Below are 23730 nucleotides of genomic sequence, written 5' to 3' on the forward strand. Positions count from 1 at the left end.
ATTAAAATATGAGCACTTATGGAATTCACAATTTTAGGCATAGAACTGGGCAATAACATATTTATTAGAGAGTACACAATATTTTTTTTGAGAGACCACTCCCACTGGTTTCAAAATGTACATCCCAATTTTTAGACAGTATGCCCAGCATGTAAATATTACCATGTAAAAAAGAATTCACACAATTTTTTAAGTCAATTCAGAAGCATTTAGTGATAACAAAGATACTTTTGATAACTTAAGTGCTAAGTACTTCAGAAAGAACCAAACCATTAAAAGACATATAAAAATATCTCCACAGAAATAAATCACACACTTCAGGCACGAATGAATGATGCATGATATTTATTAAACATTTTTAAACATAGTAAATTTCACAAACAGTGATAAATGCTTAAAAGTTGTAGAAGAACATAATATACAGATAAAAATCTCTCTCCAAGAAAGAAAAATCAACCCTGCCTGCCCTGATTGACAACTGTGTCATAGCTGGGAGGTGGTCCATAGTAAGGGGGAGGTGGGGGGTATTGGCTATTTGGAGATAAAGGAGCAGTCTGTGGATAAGCAGCAGCTGGCTGTGGGTATGTGCTAGCTTGCGTATAGCCTTGTCCTCTTGCGGGTCCTGTGGGGAAAAAAAGAGAAAGAACATTTTAATATTCATAAACAAACATTTTATAAGAATGTGTATTTTAATGATAGAAATATATTTAAATTTTTATCTGAAGAAGCAAGAGGCATGTGGAAAAAGATATTGCAATTAAAATATGTGATTATATAGAAAAGCATCATAACACAACATAATTTTTTAACTTTGTAAAGGGAAAAAGTTCAAAGAAGGTAGGGGGGGGGAGAGTATGAAATCATAAGAATAGTTGTTTTGATCTTATGATAGTTTAGTCAGAATTTTCGTACTCATTGGGACAAACAAGTGAAAAAAATTTGAAAATCTTTAATTTGAAGCAAACATATTAAGAGGCCAGTTTTTTCCCCTTCAAAAATTGATTTATTACTCATTTAATTTAGTTTTTTTTCGTACTTATTCAGTATTTTATTATTCTGATTGCAATCTAGGTTGATAGATATTTTACAATGCCTAATATGCATTTTAAAATAGAAACAAATAAGCCAGTTAGCATCATTTTTTTCAACACTCAACTAGTCCTTTTATCTCTATATATATATATTTGTAAAATTCAAGTTTAACTCAGTAAATAACAATTTAAAGATAAAACTACAATTTTATTGTTCACAAAAATTAATACATTACTCTATGAATGATTTACAAAAGTGTGAAATATTTCAATTATCTTTCTTTTTTGATGAAAGAAAGACAAAATTATTTAAAAATTTCAATCATGCTGAAATTGCTGTATAAATCTATTGCCAGAAAATTTTTTAAACTTTTATCTTATCAAAATTTTCCAAATAATAATAATAATAATAAAATTTTGGATAATCCTCACTGTGACTTATGAGTGAATAAGGACATATATTTAAGAATAGACAAGCACATTGGGGTACCTTGTACAATAATTCAAACAGGACCTTAGTTATGAAACTTTAGTTTACAGATAAGTGGCTTAAAAAAAAGCAAATAAAAGATATCAATACACATAGCATTAAATATAAAACAAGCATTACTTAAAAATTACTGAAATATCTATGGTAAAAGACATTCATCATAGAAAGGATTGCACATTTAAAGAAAAATATAATTAGTCCTGTTTTTTGCAATTATATACAAAATCAATGAAGAAATAGAAGTAAGTGATCTATAAAAATATCAGTTTAAAATACTGATAACAAATTTTATTGTAAAATTCAGGATATCTATTCATTTATTAAAATTTTAAAGAAAAATTCCAACATTACACTGTTACAGTTAACTGTTTTCATCTGATCATATTTTGCAAGTTTTGTTCATGTTTCTGTAGCAACTAGATGCAGAACAAAATGAGGAACTCTAGGATTAAAATGGATGGAGGGGAGATTATGACAAAATGCATGATAAGTGTTAGCAAGAATGTCAAATATTGATTCAGAAATCAAAAATAAAATGCGAGATGGAATATTAAAAAAAATTAAGATTGAAAAATAAATCGCAACTACAATAAAAAAAAAAAGTATATTATTTGTAAAGGAGAACAACGTCAATGAATTGCCTGAATATGTTTGCTCTCTTTTAAGTACAAGAAAGCTAAATTATTCTTTTTAATTTTTAAAAATTATTGACAATAATTTTACATAAATATAAAGCTTAAACATGTTAGATAAAAGTATCAAGTATAGAAACTGCAGTGGTTTTTTTCTATAGTTATTTGAAATAAAAATTCAAATAATGAGTAATTAAAAAAGGGGGGTAGCCAAAAAAATGTTTTTTTCTTTTGTTTTTAAATTCTTTATCATTTACATTTAACACTAACTCATATATTCAGAAATAATTTTCATGTATTTTAACTGTTGAAAAATGTAATATTTAATTGATTGTCACAAAACATTCATTAAAATATTTCTTATATTTTAGAATTTGAAGTACTTAAAAGAAATCCTTAAAGAAATGTTTAAAATCACATTTCAAAACAATGCTGATAGCTATGTAAAGTAATTGTGAAAATTATGTTTTTATACACAAAATCTTTTTATCGTTCTGCAACTTTATTTTTGACTAAAATGAGGAAAACCCATAGCATTATGAATTTCAAAATATTGCAATTTCTCAGAATATTGCAGCTTGCTCTAAACATTTTTTGAAGATACAAAAGGCTAATTTTTGTCATATTAAACTTTTAAGAATGATACAGAATTTAAACATTGTGAGTGGTCACTTAAATATGTGTTTATAGCACAGAATAAAAAAGCAGATATTTTGATCAGTGAATATAAATATTCACTTATCATTAAAAGCAATTTGTCAAAATTTGAATCAATTTTTGACCACAGGAAACTTTAAAAAAAGTTTACAAGTTAAAGCAATATCAAAATCAATCAGAAATCTTATTAAAATCTTTAAAAAATCTTATTAATCAGTAAATCTTTAAAAAGTTAAATGAAATTAATCTTGTTTACTGTTTATTGCTAACTGAGCATGTGAAATGCATACAGTTTCCATTAAATGAAAAATTAATTATTTAATTGCTTAAAGATATAACATAGCTAATTCGTTTTATGTTTTTATGTATAATATGATAATAAAAAAATAATTTGGTTCTTAAGGGTTAATAAATGAATAAAAATCACAAAATTTTCACAAATCTTACATAGTATTTGTAAGCCATATTTGAAGAAAAGTAGTTTAGCTTTCTAAAGGGTACAAAAAATTAAGGAATTAAGGAAAATTAAGGAATAGATTTGTTTACATAATTTCTACACTTTTTCATATCTGTCTGATCAGATGTAAATGTTTTCCTTTCCTTTTCATAAATCATGAACAATTTTAAATGATGTAAATTATAAAAAAGTTTCACATTCATTTTTTAAAACTGGTTGTTAAGAAAACCCTTATTCTGTCTTAGGTTCAATTTTTTTTGGCAGATGTATTTACTAAAATTATGAAAGAATTTAATGAAAATTATATAAAGTAATGTGAATATTCTTTTTAGTTTTCTTGCTTACCAAATGCATTTACATATTTTTGGATGGACTTGAGAAATCAGAAATCAAATATCACTTTCCAGATTTTAAACCCACTTTGTGCAAATGCATAGCAATTGCATTCAATCAATTCAAATGCATATAGCTTTATTTAACATTATAAACTTCATGTTCAGGAAATGATAACAATGCTATAATGAGTTTTATACAATGTAGCATTAGAATAGTTATATTTCAAAATGTGTAGCTTGGAGCTGATACTTTATTGCATAATAGCAATCAAATACAGTTATGCACACAAATACAATAAATTTTCTCACAATTAACACATTTTTAAGAAAATATTTTATGTGATTTATACTACAAAGTATTCATTACAATCTTACAAAAGACAAACAATGCAATATATATATATTGCATTTCACTTTTTCTGTTTAATTAATTAAACTGTAGCTTTGTAAAAATGTCAGATCCAAGTATCGTATGAAAATGATCACTTTGTTGCCCTTCTCAAAGGTCAACATGTATATTGAACCGACATGTGGTGGAAACCTCATGTTATATAAGACTAGGAATAATTTATTTCTTGCTCTTCCCCATTTCTGCTCTTGTGCCGCAAAATGGCAGACGTGCCTTGTCCACGTCTCTGCTTTTAAGAATTATATGCTTACATATTATTTAAATTATACTTACATTATATATATATATATATACATAAAATTATTATGTCTCTATCTTTATACAAATTCCCAATCCCATTTAGTAAAATATTCTTGAAACATTAAAATTTTAATCTAAAAATGTTTCATCCACCAGCAACTAAAATTGCTAGAATTATGAACTTTAGGATTTCATTATTTTACAGTAATCAATTTTCATTTCAAGGAAACAAAATCTCTTGGTAAATCTCTCTTAAAATAACCATTGAAATCACCTAAAATATTAACACGTTTTATAACTCAGTCAGTTTTAGTTATAAAAGAAAGAAGTGCCTTTTTTTATTTGTTTAAAATATCAAGCTGGATATAAGCATATTTAGATTTTCTGAGTATTAGACTTTTTTTCAAAATGTTATTAAAAGCATTTCTCCAGCTGGAAGTACAGTTCTATTTCTAGCAATTTAGATATCTGTTAAAATTAAAAATAGTAACATTAATTTTTACAGATAATTTCCTAATATGTGTTCTCCAGTTCAAAAATAATTTTATGAACTTTATAAATATTGCTCGAAAATAATTTCATGAGCATGATTAATATTGCAATTATTTTCAAATAATTACAACCAAATACTTTAAAATAAGAGAGAGAGAGAGAACTGTCAGAGAGAAAATGCAAACCAAACTAAATAAAGGAAAAACATCCAATATTTTAAAAATAACATTTTTTTATTTTCATCCAAATTTAAAGGACAGAAAAGAATAAGCACACAGATTGAGCAAATTATTTTCTTAGTTATTACAAATTTTAGCTCATAAAAATTCATAAATATTTTTTATGTAATTAATACACAAAGCACATATTAACTTTAAAAATTTTGAAGGACAATATGTATTAAAAGCAAAATTAATCTGGTTTGGTATAAAATCTACTTATACATTTAAATTTTTAATAACAGAGATGAAAAAATAATGATTCAGCTAAGTTTCATATAGTATAAACAAAAATTATTTATGAAAATATTTTCTAGATGAAAGATGAATGAGAGCAAAGATAGAAAAACAAACATTAATAAATTATACATATATTTATAAGCAGCATGTTTTTGTGTTAGATATTTATTGAACTTTCCGGGCATAAAAAAACCCCACAGGCATTAATAATGCAGCAGTAATATGCATCTGCTAACAAGCAACTACCAAATACTGAATTGTAAATAATGTTCACTGAATAAATTAGGATGGGGTGAAAAATTTAGACATTGCCATATTTCATTATATCATGAATAATAAATGCTAGTTAGAGGATATTTAATTTAAACTATGTTTCTTTAATATATAAAATTTAACCTTTGATATATATTTATTTAATGTAAACTTTTTAAAATATTCCAAAACACTTTGTTTTTTAGAAAAATTAAATTTTAAAATGCGACCCTAAAGATAAATAATAAAATTACTTTATCCTTGTAAGGCTACTATTTTTCATGCTTTCATTATGTTTTACTAAGTGTAATTTTTAATGAAGAATAAAATAATTGTAATGAGATAATTGATCATTTGTAGCAATTACTTTTGGCATACTATTGTTTACTTTTCATTCCTTTCCATGAGTTTTGAAATAACTCTTATTATTTTTTTAGTTGTTCATTAACTGTAAAAAGATATATCATTGAATTTATAACTAAAGTGCAGATTTTAAAAAAATGGCACTTTTGGTTTTAAATATTAAGAAAACTTCATACAACAGATTGGGAATATTTTCTTATTAAATTTATAAGCTAAAAAGCTTCTTGGTTTTTTTAAAAAAAGAAGCTAATAGAAAATTAGGAGACTGAAGTTTCTGCTAATAAAGTAATGCAATAAATTATAAGAACCCTTTTAAAAGGCTGTAACGTAAAAAAAAAGTAAGACTGATATCATTACTCTAAAGAGTTTTTATTTTATATTTATTTAAAATGAAGAGGAAAAAAAAAAATAACACTTACCATAATAAGAAGCTAATTGAGGAGGCATGACTCGAGACGCATTGGAATGACTCATGAACCCTTCATGGTTCCTTATTTTGTACCACCATCCACCCCCGGAGCAGAAAAGAATTGTGAGAAATACCATTAACCTGCATTGAAAACAAATATATTAAAACATATCAAAATAAATATATTTATTTTAATAGCAGAATTTCTTCAGTTATCAATCAATGTTGTTTAAAATAAATTTCTGATAAAACATATACAAGTGCTAACTTGAGTAAACACTTGGCAGTGAAAGTGCAAAGAAAAAAAAAGTAGGACTGATTATCTGCGTTGATCGAGTACTAATCACTTCGGAGAATGTAAACTCGGTTAATAGAGATTAAATCTTTTATTATGTTTTTCCCCCGATAAGATTTTGCAAAGCCGTGTACTTAAAATTGTAAAAAACTGCTACCACATAAATTATTAAATATTTTTTCATCAGTTATCAAATTTGTAACACGCATTTAAAAAAAAAACATTTATTTGTTTTGATAAGAGGATGCGCTAATGTTACTGATTTTCGCTGCTTTTTTTTTTTTTTTTTTTTTTGCCGTTTTCTAATGATTATTTAAGGGTGCTCTCAAAAGAATATTTTTCTTGTTCATATTCCTAATTGCTTTTTTTTAACTTCCTCGATTACGTATAAAGCGAAAATATAATACTTAATCAAGGACAAAATCTGAATTCGAGATTTTGTTGAATCGCCACATTTCAAACTTCCTTGAGTTCGAAATACAATTTTTGGGATTATGTCTCTCTCTGCCTATAGCTTTGCTTGCTTATCTGTCAACAAGTCAAAAACGATTTTAGTTATAGTATCCACAGCAAGATAGATGAAATTGGTATGTAGTCTTTATACAAATTTGAGCATTTCTAACAAATTTTAAGCGAAATACTTTCAGAAGAAATCTATCAATCCGATTACATGTTAAAATGATACTTAAAAACGAAAAGAGCATATAAAAATAGATAAAGTCGTCGAGGGGAAAAAAAAAAAAAAAACACTTCTGTATCTTTACTATTTATTATCTCATCTTCACAAATTTGGTGTCGATGGAAACGACTCTAAAGGACAGGCTTGTTGAAATAGACAAACTGATTAACCGAATTAATTAACATGGTTAATTAACTACTCTCTCGAAACTTTCCCACTACAATTTTTTTCGCAATTTTTTTTTTATCTCAATCGATTTGTCGTCTTGAAATCAGCCTCTCAATAAAATTTTATGGAATTCTGATAATAATTTTGAGAATTTTAGAGCTCTAAAATATGACGCTTCCAATGTTTAATGAATCTTATGAGCTTTCGGCGATTTGGAAACAATTATATATTTTTTTAAAATTTTTCACTCGCCGAAAATAAATTCTTATATTTTATAAAATCATGAAATAAATGCATAAATAAAACAAACTTAATATTTATTTAATGAATTTTTAAAAATAAATGCGGGAAAAAGTGAATTGTAAAATTTTTTTACATGGGAGCACTAACAAACTTGCAAACATGCTAAAATGCCGGAATCCAAAAAATTGTACTCATACCCCAAATAGTTTTCGAAGTATTCACAAAAATAGAAAAATTCTCACAATCGATTTCCAACGCCTACTTTTTTGAGGGATCAAATTTAATTTGCATTTATAGACTTAATTTTTATGAAACACAAACTTTAGCGGCCATTATAATATCGCAATTAATTAGATACTAAATTTATTTTCAGATCAGACGATTTTAATTCAACATAAATTTTGGTTTCTTTAAAAAATGTGTGTGTGTGTGTGTTTTTTCCCCAGACGACATAAAAGTAGTTTGAAAAACAGACTGAATGTTGGATGTTTTTCTTTTTCTTTTTTTCTTTTTTTTATTATCGGCAGTAATCGTTTGCAGCAAGTAACTAAAATTGAGATCTAAGGAAATCCGTACTATTTCTTACCATTCCGTAAAAACTACTTAACGCTAAAATTAGCAATTAATTAGCACTATCATTTATATGCTTAATGTTGAGCATTCATTCATAAATTTCTTTAATTAAATAATGAATATTTAAAAAAATATTCTAAAATTGATTCCCTCAGAGTTATAAAATAGTCTCCTATTTGCAATTGCATTTATAAAAAAACACTGTTTTCAGACCACTAGTTCGAGATAGAGAATGATTATGTGCTTGGCTGAATTCGTTTACATTTATTGATCTTGATTACATCAGCCGTTGTATAACAGTAAGAATGTTCGTCATTCAGTCATTCTTATAGCAGCTTAGAGTAGTAAACTTATTAAATATTCTAACCGAATTACAATTTTTTACAACTGAAAATAAAAGTCTATCCTTTTAATAAACATCGATATTTTTATTGGCTTAAAATGCCTTTACGGCATTCGCGTTTTCCTAATCAGTGACATTTTGGTGGTGGTGGTGTGGGGGGGGGGAGTTAAACAACGTTCATCATTATATTAATTTCTTTAGATAGGATTAACTAAAAAAGACTAAATGATGGATTGATTTTAAAAGTAACGGACATTTTTTGATATTTAAATTTTAAAAAAAATCATATTTTTTGGGGAAAAAAACATATTATGGATTAATTTCAGTCATGTTACTTACTCCTCCGAATTTTCCGGGATAAAAAACGCGAAAAAAGTTTTATTCTTCTATTAACAAGCTTGGATTTTACTTAATATATGGCCTCATTGGGCTGGCTCTTTTTGAGCGGAGTTTTCAGTACACAGAATTAAGTATATCCCAAGAACTTCTACGAATTTTAAAAAGAAATTTGATACACATAATAAAAAGCTGAATAAAATTATTAAAATATATCGATTTCTGCAATGGAAAAATTTCGAGATAGTTGTTAATTAATTCGGTTAATCAGTTTGTCTGTCTCAACAAATCTGTTCCTTTAATCCATTTCCATCGACGCCAATTTTGTGAAATGCGATAATAAATGACAAAGTTACAAAGGTGTTATATTTTTTTTGTTGTTGTTGAAGACTGCACATAGATTTAACATATGATATCTAGATATGTATCAAACTGGAAATCAAATCCGTCAAGGAGTCTATTGTCTGTCGGTAGGACAAGACTTCGTATGCATGCAAAGGCGATACAAAAATGCAATGAAATAAATAAAATCTGACATGGCATTTTGTGCGAAATTTTGGGTTTTAAGAAAAATAGCTTTAAATTATATATTCACTTTTCTATTGCTTATATATTCACTGCATGCTAGTAATTAATCGCTAAAGTTCTCTCGATATAAGATCTTTCGTAACTATTGTTTGCCAATGGCAAGCATGTAATAAAAAATATTTTTTTAAAGTGAGCACTTGTACGAAGTACACAACTCTCATACGCAGAACTTTCGAAAATAAAAATCTAACCACACGTGGCCTTGCTCAAGACTCACAATTTTATGCGGTACGGTTGGGGCTTGGAAGAGATAATATTTTTATTAGTTTACAATGTTTTATATCTACACTTTACGCTTTCATTTTTAGGGAGAAAGATTTCATTCTTAAAGATAACCATTCCGATTTTCTAGGAAAATACAAAGAACTATAAAACTGCTTAAGAATGGAACAATGCTATTCTTTTCTCTCCTTTAAACAATTTCTTGAGTTATAAAAGATCCTTTTCCGATTACGACTTTCTATAAGTTTTTTTACGGATAGTCCTTACACACATCTGAGCAGGCCAGGATTTTTCAAACCTTTGCATCATGTAATTCGATTTCAGTACCAATATCATAGCAAAAATAAATAAATAAATAAAAAATAAATAAATAAATAAAATAAAAATAAAAAAATCGATGGTTTCTAAAAAAATTCGATTTTTTTTTACCACCTCAGTTAACAGAGTACTTTATTGCTAGAGATCAAATAATAGCGATTCCACTGTACTATCACATATATAATAAAGATACAGATATGTCCAATATATTAGTTACTGCATTATATTAAGGTAAAATTAAAAGAAATAGATTATAATAGATAATGAATTTCTGGTTAAAAAGTATTATTTAGAGTGAATTTGAAAAATGTGAGGAAAATTAACTATCGACATATATATTTTGTGAAAGTTGTACAATCATTTCTTTAATCAAATTTTTAATTCTTTTTTCCAACGAATCTTGAATAAGAAACAAAAAGAAAAAAATATTTTCAAGTAATAAAAAATTACTAGAAGTGACTTTCATAATAATTCTATATCTGTATGAGAAATACAATGAAACATTTTTGTTTTCTTTTCAGCGAAAAATGTTTCTAAAAAAAAAAAAGAATCCTTACCAGAAGTACCACATCTGGTAAAATGTCATCGCAGGGGTTCGACAGCACATTGTACCACAGCAGTATTCATAAACACTGCAGCTATACAACAAAATTAAATTCAATGTATTAAAAATACATATATTAAGAAAATTAAATTCAAGGTATTAAAAATACATATATTAAGAAAATTAAATTCAAGGTATTAAAAATACATATATTAAGAAAATTACATTCAATGTATTAAAAATACATATATTAAGAAAATTAAATTCAAAGTATTAAAAATACGTATATTAAGAAAATTAAATTCAAAGTATTAAAAATACGTATATTAAGAAAATTAAATTCAAAGTATTAAAAATACGTATATTAAGAAAATTAAATTCAAAGTATTAAAAATACGTATATTAAGAAAATTAAATTCAAAGTATTAAAAATACGTATATTAAGAAAATTAAATTCAAAGTATTAAAAATACGTATATTAAGAAAATTAAATGTATACATATGAAAGAAAAAATAAAATATGCTAAAAAAAAGAAGAAAGCAATATTTAATAAAAGATCTTTATATATAAAACGCTAACAAACTTGGCGCAGAAATTGTTCTTATTATTTATTACTTACTACGTAATGAAATGTAAACATATCGATGCGTGAAAGTTTCGGCAGATTGCTTTATGTAGCGTTTTTGCAGCTGCACTTAATTCAACACTTCGCTAATTAAATAAAATTATTTTATTACAAATACTGCTCGCCGTGTCAAACACTTCATTCAGTCAGAAGATGTAAAAGAAATTATGAAATAAACTTTAATCGGAAAGTTTAATAATCTAGAGTGGAAACAGGCCTGACTATCACTATGGATACTCGCTATGATTTACCTACAGGGAATATATTACTTCCGAAACTATTAATTTTCGAAAAAGGTTTTTTCATTATGTTAAAATTAAAAAGAAAATCTCTTTAATGATATCTATTTCATTTCTATACAGTTTTTTTTCTTTACCTTTAATAAATTCTTCAAATTTAATTTAATATGTTAAGATGCCTTTAATGTTAGGTTTGGTTTAATTTATTTTGAAAAAAGCTTTTAAGAGTAATTCTCATTTCAGTTACTTTTTTTTTTAATGTTATGAAATTCAAACTCGTATATCAAAATATTCAGTCGCTTTATATGTTTTTGCTAAAATTAAAATTTAGATAAAAAAAATTACCTATTTTTTCTCATTAATTCCAAAATAGGATTTTTCACTTCCGCTTACATTTCATAATATATACTTTTAATTTGTTGCAGAATGATTCAGTTTAAGTAATATTTTTAAGTCGTATCAAATAAATTGAAATTCCATATTAATTATTTAATAACCAAAAAAAAAAAAAATCAACAACCGTGGCGAGCAAACTGGTTGCCAAAGGCGACTAGTTTTTTATAACCTATGACAAGAAATAAAGGGAAAAATAAATAGCTAATTTCTAATTCTTCAAATTATTTTAATGTCAAATTATATAAAAATATATCACCACTAATAATCAATTTTACTCTTCTTCAATAGAAAAAAAAAGATAATTTCACAAATAATGAAGGGTAAACACATTAATATTTCTTCCTTTGATAACAGTACGATCAATTATCAGAGGGAATTATGAAATTATGTTTATAAAATGGAATTTCACTGCACTTAATAAACGTCATGAAACAATGATTATGTTTAGGATGATGGGTGTTATTTAATAGGTGCATATATATTTTTATTAATCTGAATAACCTATATACTGTCGGCATCCTGGCTCAGGGGTAGCGCGTTTTCCCCGCGATCTGGGCGTCCCAGGTTCGGACACGGTTGTTCTATCTGTGAGGTGTGTGAAAGAGCTCCCCTGTAAAAAGGAGTTGTGTAAGCGGGGTTGTGTGTCATCTTCATTTGATCTAGAAGTCAGACTTCTGCTCTCGGGTGCTCAGGGGTCTTTACCCTCAGAAGCTACTGTATCCCCTTTCAATGGTAACGCGGACACGACACCATCATCATCAAGCTATCCACTCTTCATTTCAAGCATTAGAATTAAGTTTTTAATTTCCTTTCTTTTGTAAAATATGTAAATTAGCTCTTGAAATTGTACATGCTCGTTCTTCAACAAAAGGGATCTCAGATGAAACAATTTTAGTAATACTATTTTACATATTTTTTTCTTGAATCCCTGAAGACTGCTAAAGAACCTATAAATTTTATTTTAGATTTATTTATAAAAACTGTTCAAAAAAGGTTAAACAATTTTTTTTTTTTACTTAAAACTTTTTTCAAATTTAACTATAATAAACTTTCGGAGAGAGTTTTTTAAAAATTAATTGTTGATTGATCCTACATTTTCTCATTTATTTCATATTGTTGGGGTTGCAAAACGTCTTATTTATAACACTCAGGTAAATACTTGAAAAAAAAAAGTATTCTTGAGTTTTTGAAAATGCGCAGAAGTGTTATTGTGCATGAACAGTGTTTCAAGCGAAACATCACTGTTTCTCTTTAAACAAATACAGTGTTATTCTCTCTCCAACGTCTTTCGGTAATTTTAGGAATTTTTAAAGAAATTTTCTCTTATGAGAAGTTGTATCGCTTGGTGATTCGATATATATATATATATATATATATATATATATATATATATATATATATATATATATATATATATATATATATATATATATATATATATAGTGAACAAAATTAATTATGTTAGTAATGAAATTTCAACTCAGAAAAAGGTGAAGGAATGATGGAATTCTGCAGTATGTAATAATGAGTTGCATGGCACACCGAGAGAAAAAATATTCATGCCATCGTAACATTTATGAACTTTCTTACTTATAAATATTTTAAAATCAATATTAGCAAAAGGCTGCTAATTAATATTACAGAAAACAATTTTAAGTTTTCAAATCTTTGACTCTATTATCGTTAAAATGATAAAATTGCAAGACTCCGAATTGCGAAAACTGGGATCAACAAAGGAGGCCTAATAAATTCGAAATTCAAGTGGCCAAGAGTGGTTTCACCAGGAAAAAAGTTACTTTATTGTAAAAAATAAAATTCAGTATATAAATACCACCAAAGGCTTTCAAATGTCTAATTTTATGTTTTAGAATGACTGAATATAATTTATATCGAAAGTCAATTATTTACCTAGAATTCACATTATACAAAAATATTTCAAGTTAAACTTCTTTAAAAATCCTCAACAACTATGTGCATTCCTGTCATATATTGGTTTGGACACACGGAATTTGTTTTAGAACTTTCGAAGGGTGGCAAGCTTTTCAAACCTCTTATATCAAATTGCGGCCGCTGAACAGGAGCTCGTGTATCATATATGTCTTTTAAATACACGCAATTTTTAAGTAATATTAAAAACAATTAAACTATTTTAATTTATAAAAATTTTAAAAGAATTCATATAAAAATGAAGGGGAAAATAACCTTCAAGGCATTAATAGCGAATTTCGCATTGCATTTTAACAGGTGGTATTGAAACTCAGAATAGTTTCTGTTTAACGGCTAAACACAGCTGTTTAATCTGTGCTTGCAATATCTTGAGTCTACAGATTTATGTGACCAATCATTTTCTGACAAATAAGGGAAAATTCTATGCTTACTGATGACAATTTGGCACCGTGCCTAAAATTAAAAACGTTTCGTTATTAGCCATACTTTTCATAATATCTCTTCATTGCTCAAATAAATTTAAGCCATAAAGAGCAGGTTTTCGGACTATTCTCTCCCTCCCCCCATTAGATTAAGAATGATAATTAGTCTGCTACTTATAATACAGAATATATTAATTTTTTTTTATTTAAAAACTCATATCTTTCTAACAATTTTTAAATTGTTATGAGCAGTTAGATTAGGCTCTTTCGTCTGAGAAATTCGTTTACCGTTCCTTTGTTAAAATGCAGATTATAAGTGTGCAAAATGTAAAAGCGATTTTATGACTACTTAGCATTATAACACAAACTTAGTTTTTTTTAAAGCTTTAAAAGTGAAACAATCGACCTTCAGATTTCATACAGAATGGCACTTCACAGTAATGTCATGATTTGCCGGCGATATCTTATATTTCGAAGGCGGTGGTTCGATTCTTACAAATTTTTATTCCATTCATAACATGGAACTAAAAACTTTCTTTCCTATTAAAAATTATTATACATCGCCATCATTCAATATTAAAACAGAATATCATGAGATCTGCAGATGCTTTCACACTTGGCAGGAGAATTTGGATTTTCGTAAAATGCAGAAAGTCAACCTTACATCTCTTCATATACAATTAGCTCTCAAATAATCTCGTCGCATAATGCCGTTCAGTCGTGTGTATCGAACTACAGAATTTTTGCCATTTAAATCAGTAAATAAATAAAGCAACAATTATTTAAATGTGAAAAACCATTAGGACATGCTTAAGTATTCATGTATCCTTTACCCACTGTATGGATTATAACAACAATACCCCAAAGGGAGCGTGGCATCTAATTAGATACTTAAAGCAATTAAAAAACGATTTTTTTTTTTTATCTTCTGAAAGAAATAGGAAACTATGATGTGTTGAATATTCGGTATTAATAGAGATCAAAATAATACGGTCATTAATAAAGATATGAAAAAGCTCAAAATTTTGCCTGCTGCTCTATTTAGAATTCATTTTTTTTATAAACATTTTGAAAGGAATATACTATAAGATTAAGAATAAAGAATTAATTCTTAAAGGAAACAGAGTACCAAAAGCTTCCTTATTCAGATTTTTAAATATTTGCTATCACAATTAATCGAATCGATCTTGAAATCAGATGTGCCATTCAAATTTGCTGTATAATCAGTTCAAACACAATTCTTTATTTATCCATAATTACGAGAGCAAAATATTTTAAAAATTCTAAATTGAACCACAAAGAAACTATTAAAATTTCGTGATAAAGAACAAGAGAAGACAAGGCACACTCTTTATTCTTTTCGAGCATGATAGTTTTAACATACATACACCATGGGCATAAGTAATATATGCTTACTTTTTCTTTAAGACTTCATTCTGGACCACAACTCAGCAGATGGAATCAGCAATATGCATAAAATTTCTGGAGATGACATAATAAAAGAACGAACTTTCCACCAACAGTTTAAGAAATTTCCATCCGTTATGAATATGGAAAATGAATTACACGGACATATAACACCAGTGATCAAAAACAACGAGTTTCAAAAACTATTATTAGCTTGCTGCAACCAATAAACAAAGACAAAAGACTGAATAAAATGGGTTTCTCATGAGCTCCCAAAACTAAATCTGAAAAGGCGATTAGAAGGATTTTTTCCCCCTGCTTTCCAAGTACAGCAATGTTCAGTTTTTGAACAAAATAAAGACAAACGATGGATTTCACATAATTATCCTTACCGATCCGCATTCATTTCTAAATGCTGATGAGACACAAAATGCATGCTAAAACTGAGCCTCCAGTCTAAAGTAAAGACGTCTGTTTGGTACAGCTGGCATCACCACAATGCTTGCTTGAAAATGAATCTATCAATGCATAGAAATATTGTATTCGGCTTCAGAGAATGCATCAAAAATTACGACACATAAGATATTGATTATTCAATAGAAATGAAATTCTACTGCTTTTTGGTATGAGATCAAACATTTCCAGAATAATTGTCCAAAAAGTACACAGGTCTAAGAAGTGCCCCATTCTCAGTAATAAGTTATGAGAATAAGTTCAAATTTTCACTCAGTATTGCTGAGATGTTCAGCCAACCAATTATCCCCCCTCCCCCTTTTAACTTTGGGACCTTTTTTTTCGAAGTGAACAGAATCATTAAATTTATGTATGGCATGTGATATGATATGTTAATGGAAAAGATGACATCTAACTTGATAAACACAAGAGTTCTATAAGGTTATAATTATTTGATGTTTATCTACCAAATCCAACACTACATCTGCAACAATCTTTTTTTCACTTTTTGAAAATACAAACTTTTGATTTGAGGAGAGTAATGTGATCTTCACTAATAAATGATGATGCTTTGTAATATTTATTAAAATTACATTACACATTGTATAATACTGAAATTAATATTAGTGAGAATATCCTTTTTCATATTTTAAGATGGTGTGTAAATCATTGTCATAAAATAATCAATATTCAAACTCAAATTTTCACTCAATTTCCAATGAATTAAAAACTAATAATTAACTAGAACTGCTAAGAGAATATCAAAGGAAAAAGCCTTGAGGATCCTTTTCAACATCCCAAGTATACCTATAGATCAAATTTAGAAGCTGAAGTGTCTGCAGCCTGTTCTGGAGATTTCCAATAGATAGCCCTTGACCATTTTTTGTTACAAAATAATGTAAAAGTTCAATACAAAGGATAAAGTTTGACAAAATATTTTGGGTTGTAATTAAATAGTTTTAGCATTACTTTGTATGCTACTTTTGACTATCAGCGAAAATTCCATCCCTTTTGTTTCCATCAAAATTATACTATGCTATACATATTAAAGGCATCCTTTTTCGTTATTTGTAAAAGCTCCGTTTATTTCCTTTACTTTAACAATTTATTATAATTAAAATAACAGTAAAGTACTCTTGATAAGACCTGGAAGATGAAATTTCAGAATCAATGCTTATTTATTTAAAATAAAGCCTTGGCTTCTGAAACCAGATAGCTAAATTATTCCTGGAAATAATTCTATAAATTATCACAGATGCACAAAAATGCAAACAGCATAAATAAACAAACAAGTTTACAAGAATGAATAACTGTCAATAATTTTTTTGTAATTTAGAAGTTAGAAATTTTTGTAGGTAACCAATATGAATATAAAAATGAACCAATGTTGTAAAATAATACTTGGAGCAAATATACTTCTATTCAATTGCATATCACTAGTGAATGCTAATATGTGGTTAATACACAAGTACCCTAGAGCCCTTATTACATATTTATGATAATTCTGAATTGAAATAGAACATATTTATGAACTTGCCTTTTGATAAATGAGGAATTTTCATAAAAATAATCAATAGTCGAATTACAGCAGTAAATAAGATGTATTTATGACACAAAAGGAAAATGAGTTTAAAATAATTAGAAAAAGTCATGCATGTATAAATATTTACAATTTTAATCTATATGCTTTTACAAATTTAATGATAAAAACTTACTGAAAATATTTGATATCCCCATTTTCATATATAAAGCGACATTCTTTGGCTATAGCCTGAAAAGAAAAAGGAACAATTAAGTGCTTATTCCAGTGACTTCTATGAGCAAGACTTATAAGAATTATTGAAATTAAAAACCAGCTTTAGAATTTTGATACAGTTTAGAATATAAGCCCACATATTTTGTGTGTGTGGGCTTATATTCTAAACTATATCCAAATATTCTACTGTATTCAAAATATAATAAATTATATTCTAAACTGTATTTGTAAAAAAAAAAAAAAAAAAAAAAAAAAAGACAGAGGTTGTGGTGGCCTTGACATCTGATTTCTCAGCAGTTTATTAAAAAAAAATTTTTGATAATTAATTCTTTTCTTTTTTGTGCTAATAAATTCAAAGCAAAGGGTGTAATTGTTGGAAGATCTAAAGCACTTATAGATTTTTTATTTCTGTGATGAGTAATATATTGATATTTATTACACTATATTTAACTTTTTATATTTAAATTTCTTTAATAATTCATGCCAGTAAAGAGAATTGAAATACTCTATGAAGAGTGAAAAGTTATAATTAGTAATGTAGCAAAAACATAAATAACCTTATATGCATACAGTTTTATGCATATGTTTATTTCATAACATTGCAGTGGCCAAACAGGCGATAAATGACTGTTTGTTTCGCCAGCTGGCGATAAACATCAATCATACCTATGGAGATGAACTTTGCTCTCCAACGAATACAAGTGACTCACTTCCTGCCTTCGCCGGCTTGCTCCGAACTTCTGCCTCATGCTGGTCGATGGATATACGGCCAATGTACCATGTTCTATATTTGTTAATTTAATTTGTAATTAAAATTTATTTTTGTTATTTACATGGCTGGCAGTTTTTATTAAGTAAAAATGTTTTAATACTTTAATTTAAAGTAAATTTGGCAATGCGTGTTAAACCACACACCAAAACATCATTTAACATATTTTATAACATCAAACAGATTAAGTAAATTGAAGCTTTCACAATTACTTCTAAAAGGTATAAGATTAATCACCAAGATATAATGAATAATTAATTATTAATCACAAACAGAAAACAATATGGCTGGATTTTATATAAACTGAGGACAAGAGAATGAAGAGCATTAAAGAGTTTAAATATAAATAATAATAAGATAAAAATAAATAAACAAAACAACTAAAAATAAAATAATAAATAGTGTAATTTCATCACAGTACCCCTGTTTATTCTTTCTGATTGCTAGCAAATTCAATAATTACTATTTACAAACTAAAATTGGCATTTTATATTTCTAAAATATTTATCCTATATGATAAATACTTGAAATTTCTGAAATGAATGAAAAAGATAGAGTAAAAAAATACTTGTGTATTAACCTCATGCCACTGACAAGCTTTTGGCTTAACCACATGCCTTTGTGGAACTTTAGGTTTAACATATGCAAGTAGTGGATGTAATTAATAAACAAATATAACATGTTCGACAAATTTTTTAGAGATTTATTGCTGGTAGCAGTAAACATGGCATTATGGGATTTTTTTTGAAAGCTTAATCAATAGTTAGTGATTAATACATAAGCATCAAAAAGTATTAATGATATGGACAGTTAGAAGAAGAATTATAATTTAAATACTATGCAAAGTTTCTATTTCATCTTGAATACATGTATGTCCAAAAACAATTTGTATCACCTTTCTGCATATAATTTCATAATATATAATGCATATGTTAAACATGCGTATAATATAATACAGCATGAAAACTGAGTTAGTCAAGGAAAAGTTGAGGTTGCCTTATGCTTGTTAAAATTAATGAGGCAATATCTTAGTGACTAAAAAATTATATTCTTGAAAGATATTTATCGAACCTAAAACAGAAACTTTGTTCTTAATGTTTTTATAAGTGAATTTTTTTTATATCCCAGATATTAATTATTAGTTATTTCAATCTAAATTTATAGATGGAATGTATATTGTTCATCTCATCATGAAAAATTAACACCAATCAATATATCTGATGAATCAGTGGCTCAATGAAGTGTAAAAGGAAGGGAGAGATATTTTATATTAATTAGTCAAAATGATGTATTCTTCAAAATAAGAATAAGGGGAGAAAAAAACCTAATAATTTGCAAAAAAATTGATACAAATGGTAGTACAGTAAAAAGGCTTAACAATATTTGATATCAATGTAAGAAAAATAATACAAGACTTACATACTTCAAGAATATGTGAACCTTATTTTCATTTTTAAACTACAAAACCAGGAGGAAAACATCCAAGAAATCATTCTTACAATTACTTCTCAGCAGGAAGGGAGGGGAAGAGAAAAACAGCCCAGGAATTAAAAGATAATTATGCAATTGATTTCATTCACAAAAATTAAAATTTGCCACAATAATCTGTCTAAAAAAGATTAAGGCTTCAAAACATGTTTTTTTATTTTATTACATTCATTACATCATTTTCATACAAGCAAATCTTTCAAGCAAGCACATCTTATGCAAATTCAAAGTTTTCCTTTAAATTTTTAAGCAGAAAACAATTTAACTGTAGCTGACCAGTTTTGTATATTGCATTTTTACAATTTATTTGAATTTTTTCTTCATCTTTTACTGTTTTTAATTTTATACTTTTTACAATATTTTTTTTAATATGATACTTGAACAGATTAATATAAAAAAATACGAAAAAATAAGTTAAAACACGAAGCAAAGGATTGAAAAATGATTTAGAATATTCTATTTGCTACCATTCCAAAATTGCATTGTATGCTGATTGTTCTAATGTAGAACTAAATATTTTATAAGTATAGCTAACTAAACTCAGTGGCATGACAGCCCATGTGGACCAAGGCCTACAGTGCCCATGTCTGTTTTCTTGAACAAGGGCTTGGGGTGTAAGGCATATGTCCCAGCTAGGTGGTTAGCCTAACACGGAACCTTTTATTTTTAGTTCCCAAGCATGCTTGGCCCTCAGTTTATCAACCTAATGAAGGGATGCAAGGCTGAGTCAACCTTGCCGAGCCCAAGGATTGAATCTCGGACTTGTACGTTGGGAGACGAAATGCTGCACTACGCTTCCGGGCTTCTACAAGTATAGCTAATAAGAATAAAGATAATAAATCTACAAGGCCAGAATAAGTTTTATTGCTCTTTTGAAAAAGTTATAGAGATTTTGTTATTGTTTGGCATTAAAACAATGTAAAGTAATAATTTTAGTCAATGATTAGTTAATCATATAGTGAAATTCTTGGAGCTGGCACAAACATAAAATATATGGATTTTTAAGGTAAATGAAAGCTATGAGATTAACAAAAAGTATTGATGAAAAGAATTTCTAACCATTTATTTGTTAAAACAGAAATGGAATGAAAATATAAATTTCCCACAAAAAATATTTATTTTTTTCAAAATAAAATATACATAAATAGATAGATCATTAATTTTAGATCATTTTCCCCAGTAATACATTGAAAGTAACACCCAGTAAACAATTGAAAAAAAAAAAGACAAAAACATACAAAATAATAATAATAATAAAAAAAATTAATGTTTCCATACCTTTAGAAATCTGACAAGAATACATATCAATATTTATATATATATATCTATATATACATATATAGAAAGAAAGATCTTAGATAAAATCTAGTCATCAAAAGAAAATTGCTTGATGATATGATGCTAGGCTAATTTCCTATTCATCTAAACAAATTATCCTTTTAAACCAAAATTCAAAATTGCAGAGCTGCATAAGAATGGACATATCTTAAAGGTCAAAGTTGTTACATCAGGACATTATAGGGATTATCATGAAATGGCTTAGCTTTTATTTTCATTTCCTTAAAAAGATGAACTGAAAATAACTCTTTTATATTATTTCTTAACTCATTTTTTTTTTTAAAATTACAACATTCAATTACAATGAAAAATAACAAAAAAAAAAAAAAAAAAAAAGGAAGTATACAAAATTTAACTATAATATAAAAATAAATATTTCTCAAAAATACAATTTATGTAATAATAATTCACTAATAATAACAAGTAAATTGATGCGATTAATTTATTATAGTAAGTTATAAACCAGTATTCTGAATGAATTTTAATTAGGATATAGATATTATCTAACATTTATTATTCTTTAAAAATCACTGTCCTAGAATTATTTTAAAGAGACAAGATTTGAAATGAAGATGTGAAGACTTCTGATGCTCACCATACTAAATTACAAAAGAAATAGATTAAATTGTTGCTCCAATATTTCGTGTCAATATATTATCAACATATATAAAAAATTTTATACAATATATCAACAAAGTCAAGTATAAAATCTAGATGGAAATTGACTGTATAAAATTATACAATAAAAAAAGATATTCCAATATAATGTATTCTTAACAATAGCTTTCTAACGAAGAAATATAAATGGCCTCATACTGATGGATGTGTGAACACTAATAAAAATTAGTAATATATAAACCAACAAGAGGTATTTAAAGCAGATTTGTTTTAACAAATGAAAGGGAAAAAAAAATGATAAAAAATTTTATCATGTTTAAATACACACTCAAATTCTTATAAAATAAAAACAAATTCACAGCCCTAATTTGCTTAAAATCCACTTACATACATGATCAACTTAATTTTGAATAAATTTACAATAAAGAAAAATAAATCTATTTGATCCTTTTTCAAATTCATACAATATATAACCTGAAAAACTATTTTTGTACATAGGTTCAACATAAAACCAGCAATGTGAACAAGTTTTTTTTTAATTAAATAAGTAGATACAATAATTTCAACAACAAAAACATCTATTTTTATTTCGGAAAAAATTATATATATAAGTAATATTAAGCTCTATATTTTTTGACTACTTGCTAAATTATCCTAGAATTTCATAGCAATATAATATCTGTATATTTATAAGACTAGGATTTTTTTAAAGAAATGAATTAACCTTTATTGCAATTCTTCAGAGTGTAACTGCTTGGTTAATTATTTAATCTGTTTAAATTTTATGAACAGAACAATAATAATTCTTTTTAAAAGAAACGAAGTCCGTCATGGCAAAATTTTTAAAATTACAAGAATTGGGCGATTATAAAACTTTTTCTAAGAAATATAACAGTAGAGAATAGAAATATGCTACAATAAGAAGTGCTGAAATTGCAGAGTGGTTATACAGTATTCAGTTGCAAGATTTATTGAAAAGAATATTATTAGAAATATCAATATTGCAATGCAAATTTCAGACAAAGTTTCAAATCACATATGACGTAGAGTTTTATAAACGAACATTACGAAACGTCGTTAGACAATATTTAATACGAACGGAAATCCTAATTCTATTAATGATGGTTCAAAACGGAAATAGAACTACAAAACATTACACGATAAAAATATTTAAAAACAAAGAATGATTCTTACTATTTTCGCAAGATATAAGAGTAAAAAGCAGATCTGGAAAAGCGTTGGTGACATGATGCTATTCAAATTTGAGAAAAGGAACTTGACGTAAGTACACATGTACTATTAAATAGAAGGGAGTAGAAAAAAGTTTAAACTTTGAAATAGATCCTATAGGATTCAAAAGCTGTACTTGTCCAAATAATAATGTTTATTGATTGAACACATCGCATTTATTACGGTTGTGATTGTACTTTATAATTACATGATTCATCTTTACATTATTTACAAACAAATATACAACTGTACTTTCTAGCAGTTCATAGATTAACTACATCTACACAATCAGTCTTATTTTCTCTTCGCTCTCTTCTGCAAGTCAAAAACAATTCTCGTCTGTTCCAAGACTCTCGGTTACAGCTATGACTATTAATGACTTCCACTATCTAGTTTCGTTTTTTAAATTTAAAAAAAAAATCGAAATTGATTATTTATATAGAAAATTGTTAAAAAAATTCTATATAAATATTAAATTATAAATTTATAACATGCATTTGTTTTTTT

General features: G+C 26.8%; 1 protein-coding gene across 1 annotated transcript; it reads right to left on the bottom strand.

Moving 5' to 3' along the window:
- Window positions 1–328: 328 nt before the first annotated feature.
- LOC129988565 (vesicular, overexpressed in cancer, prosurvival protein 1-like) lies at window positions 329–23558 on the bottom strand. The gene is made up of 5 exons (XM_056096817.1): window positions 23188–23558; window positions 17740–17795; window positions 10548–10628; window positions 6236–6366; window positions 329–622 (listed from the first exon to the last, which is right to left on the bottom strand). Exons 1-5 carry the CDS (start codon window positions 23284–23286, stop codon window positions 453–455), a joined length of 537 nt encoding a protein of 178 aa, XP_055952792.1. The 5' UTR covers window positions 23287–23558; the 3' UTR covers window positions 329–452.
- Between the last annotated feature and the right edge of the window lie 172 nt (window positions 23559–23730).

The sequence above is a fragment of the Argiope bruennichi genome, chromosome 10, assembly GCF_947563725.1.
Source record: "Argiope bruennichi chromosome 10, qqArgBrue1.1, whole genome shotgun sequence".
In the NCBI taxonomy this organism is placed as follows: domain Eukaryota; kingdom Metazoa; phylum Arthropoda; class Arachnida; order Araneae; family Araneidae; genus Argiope; species Argiope bruennichi.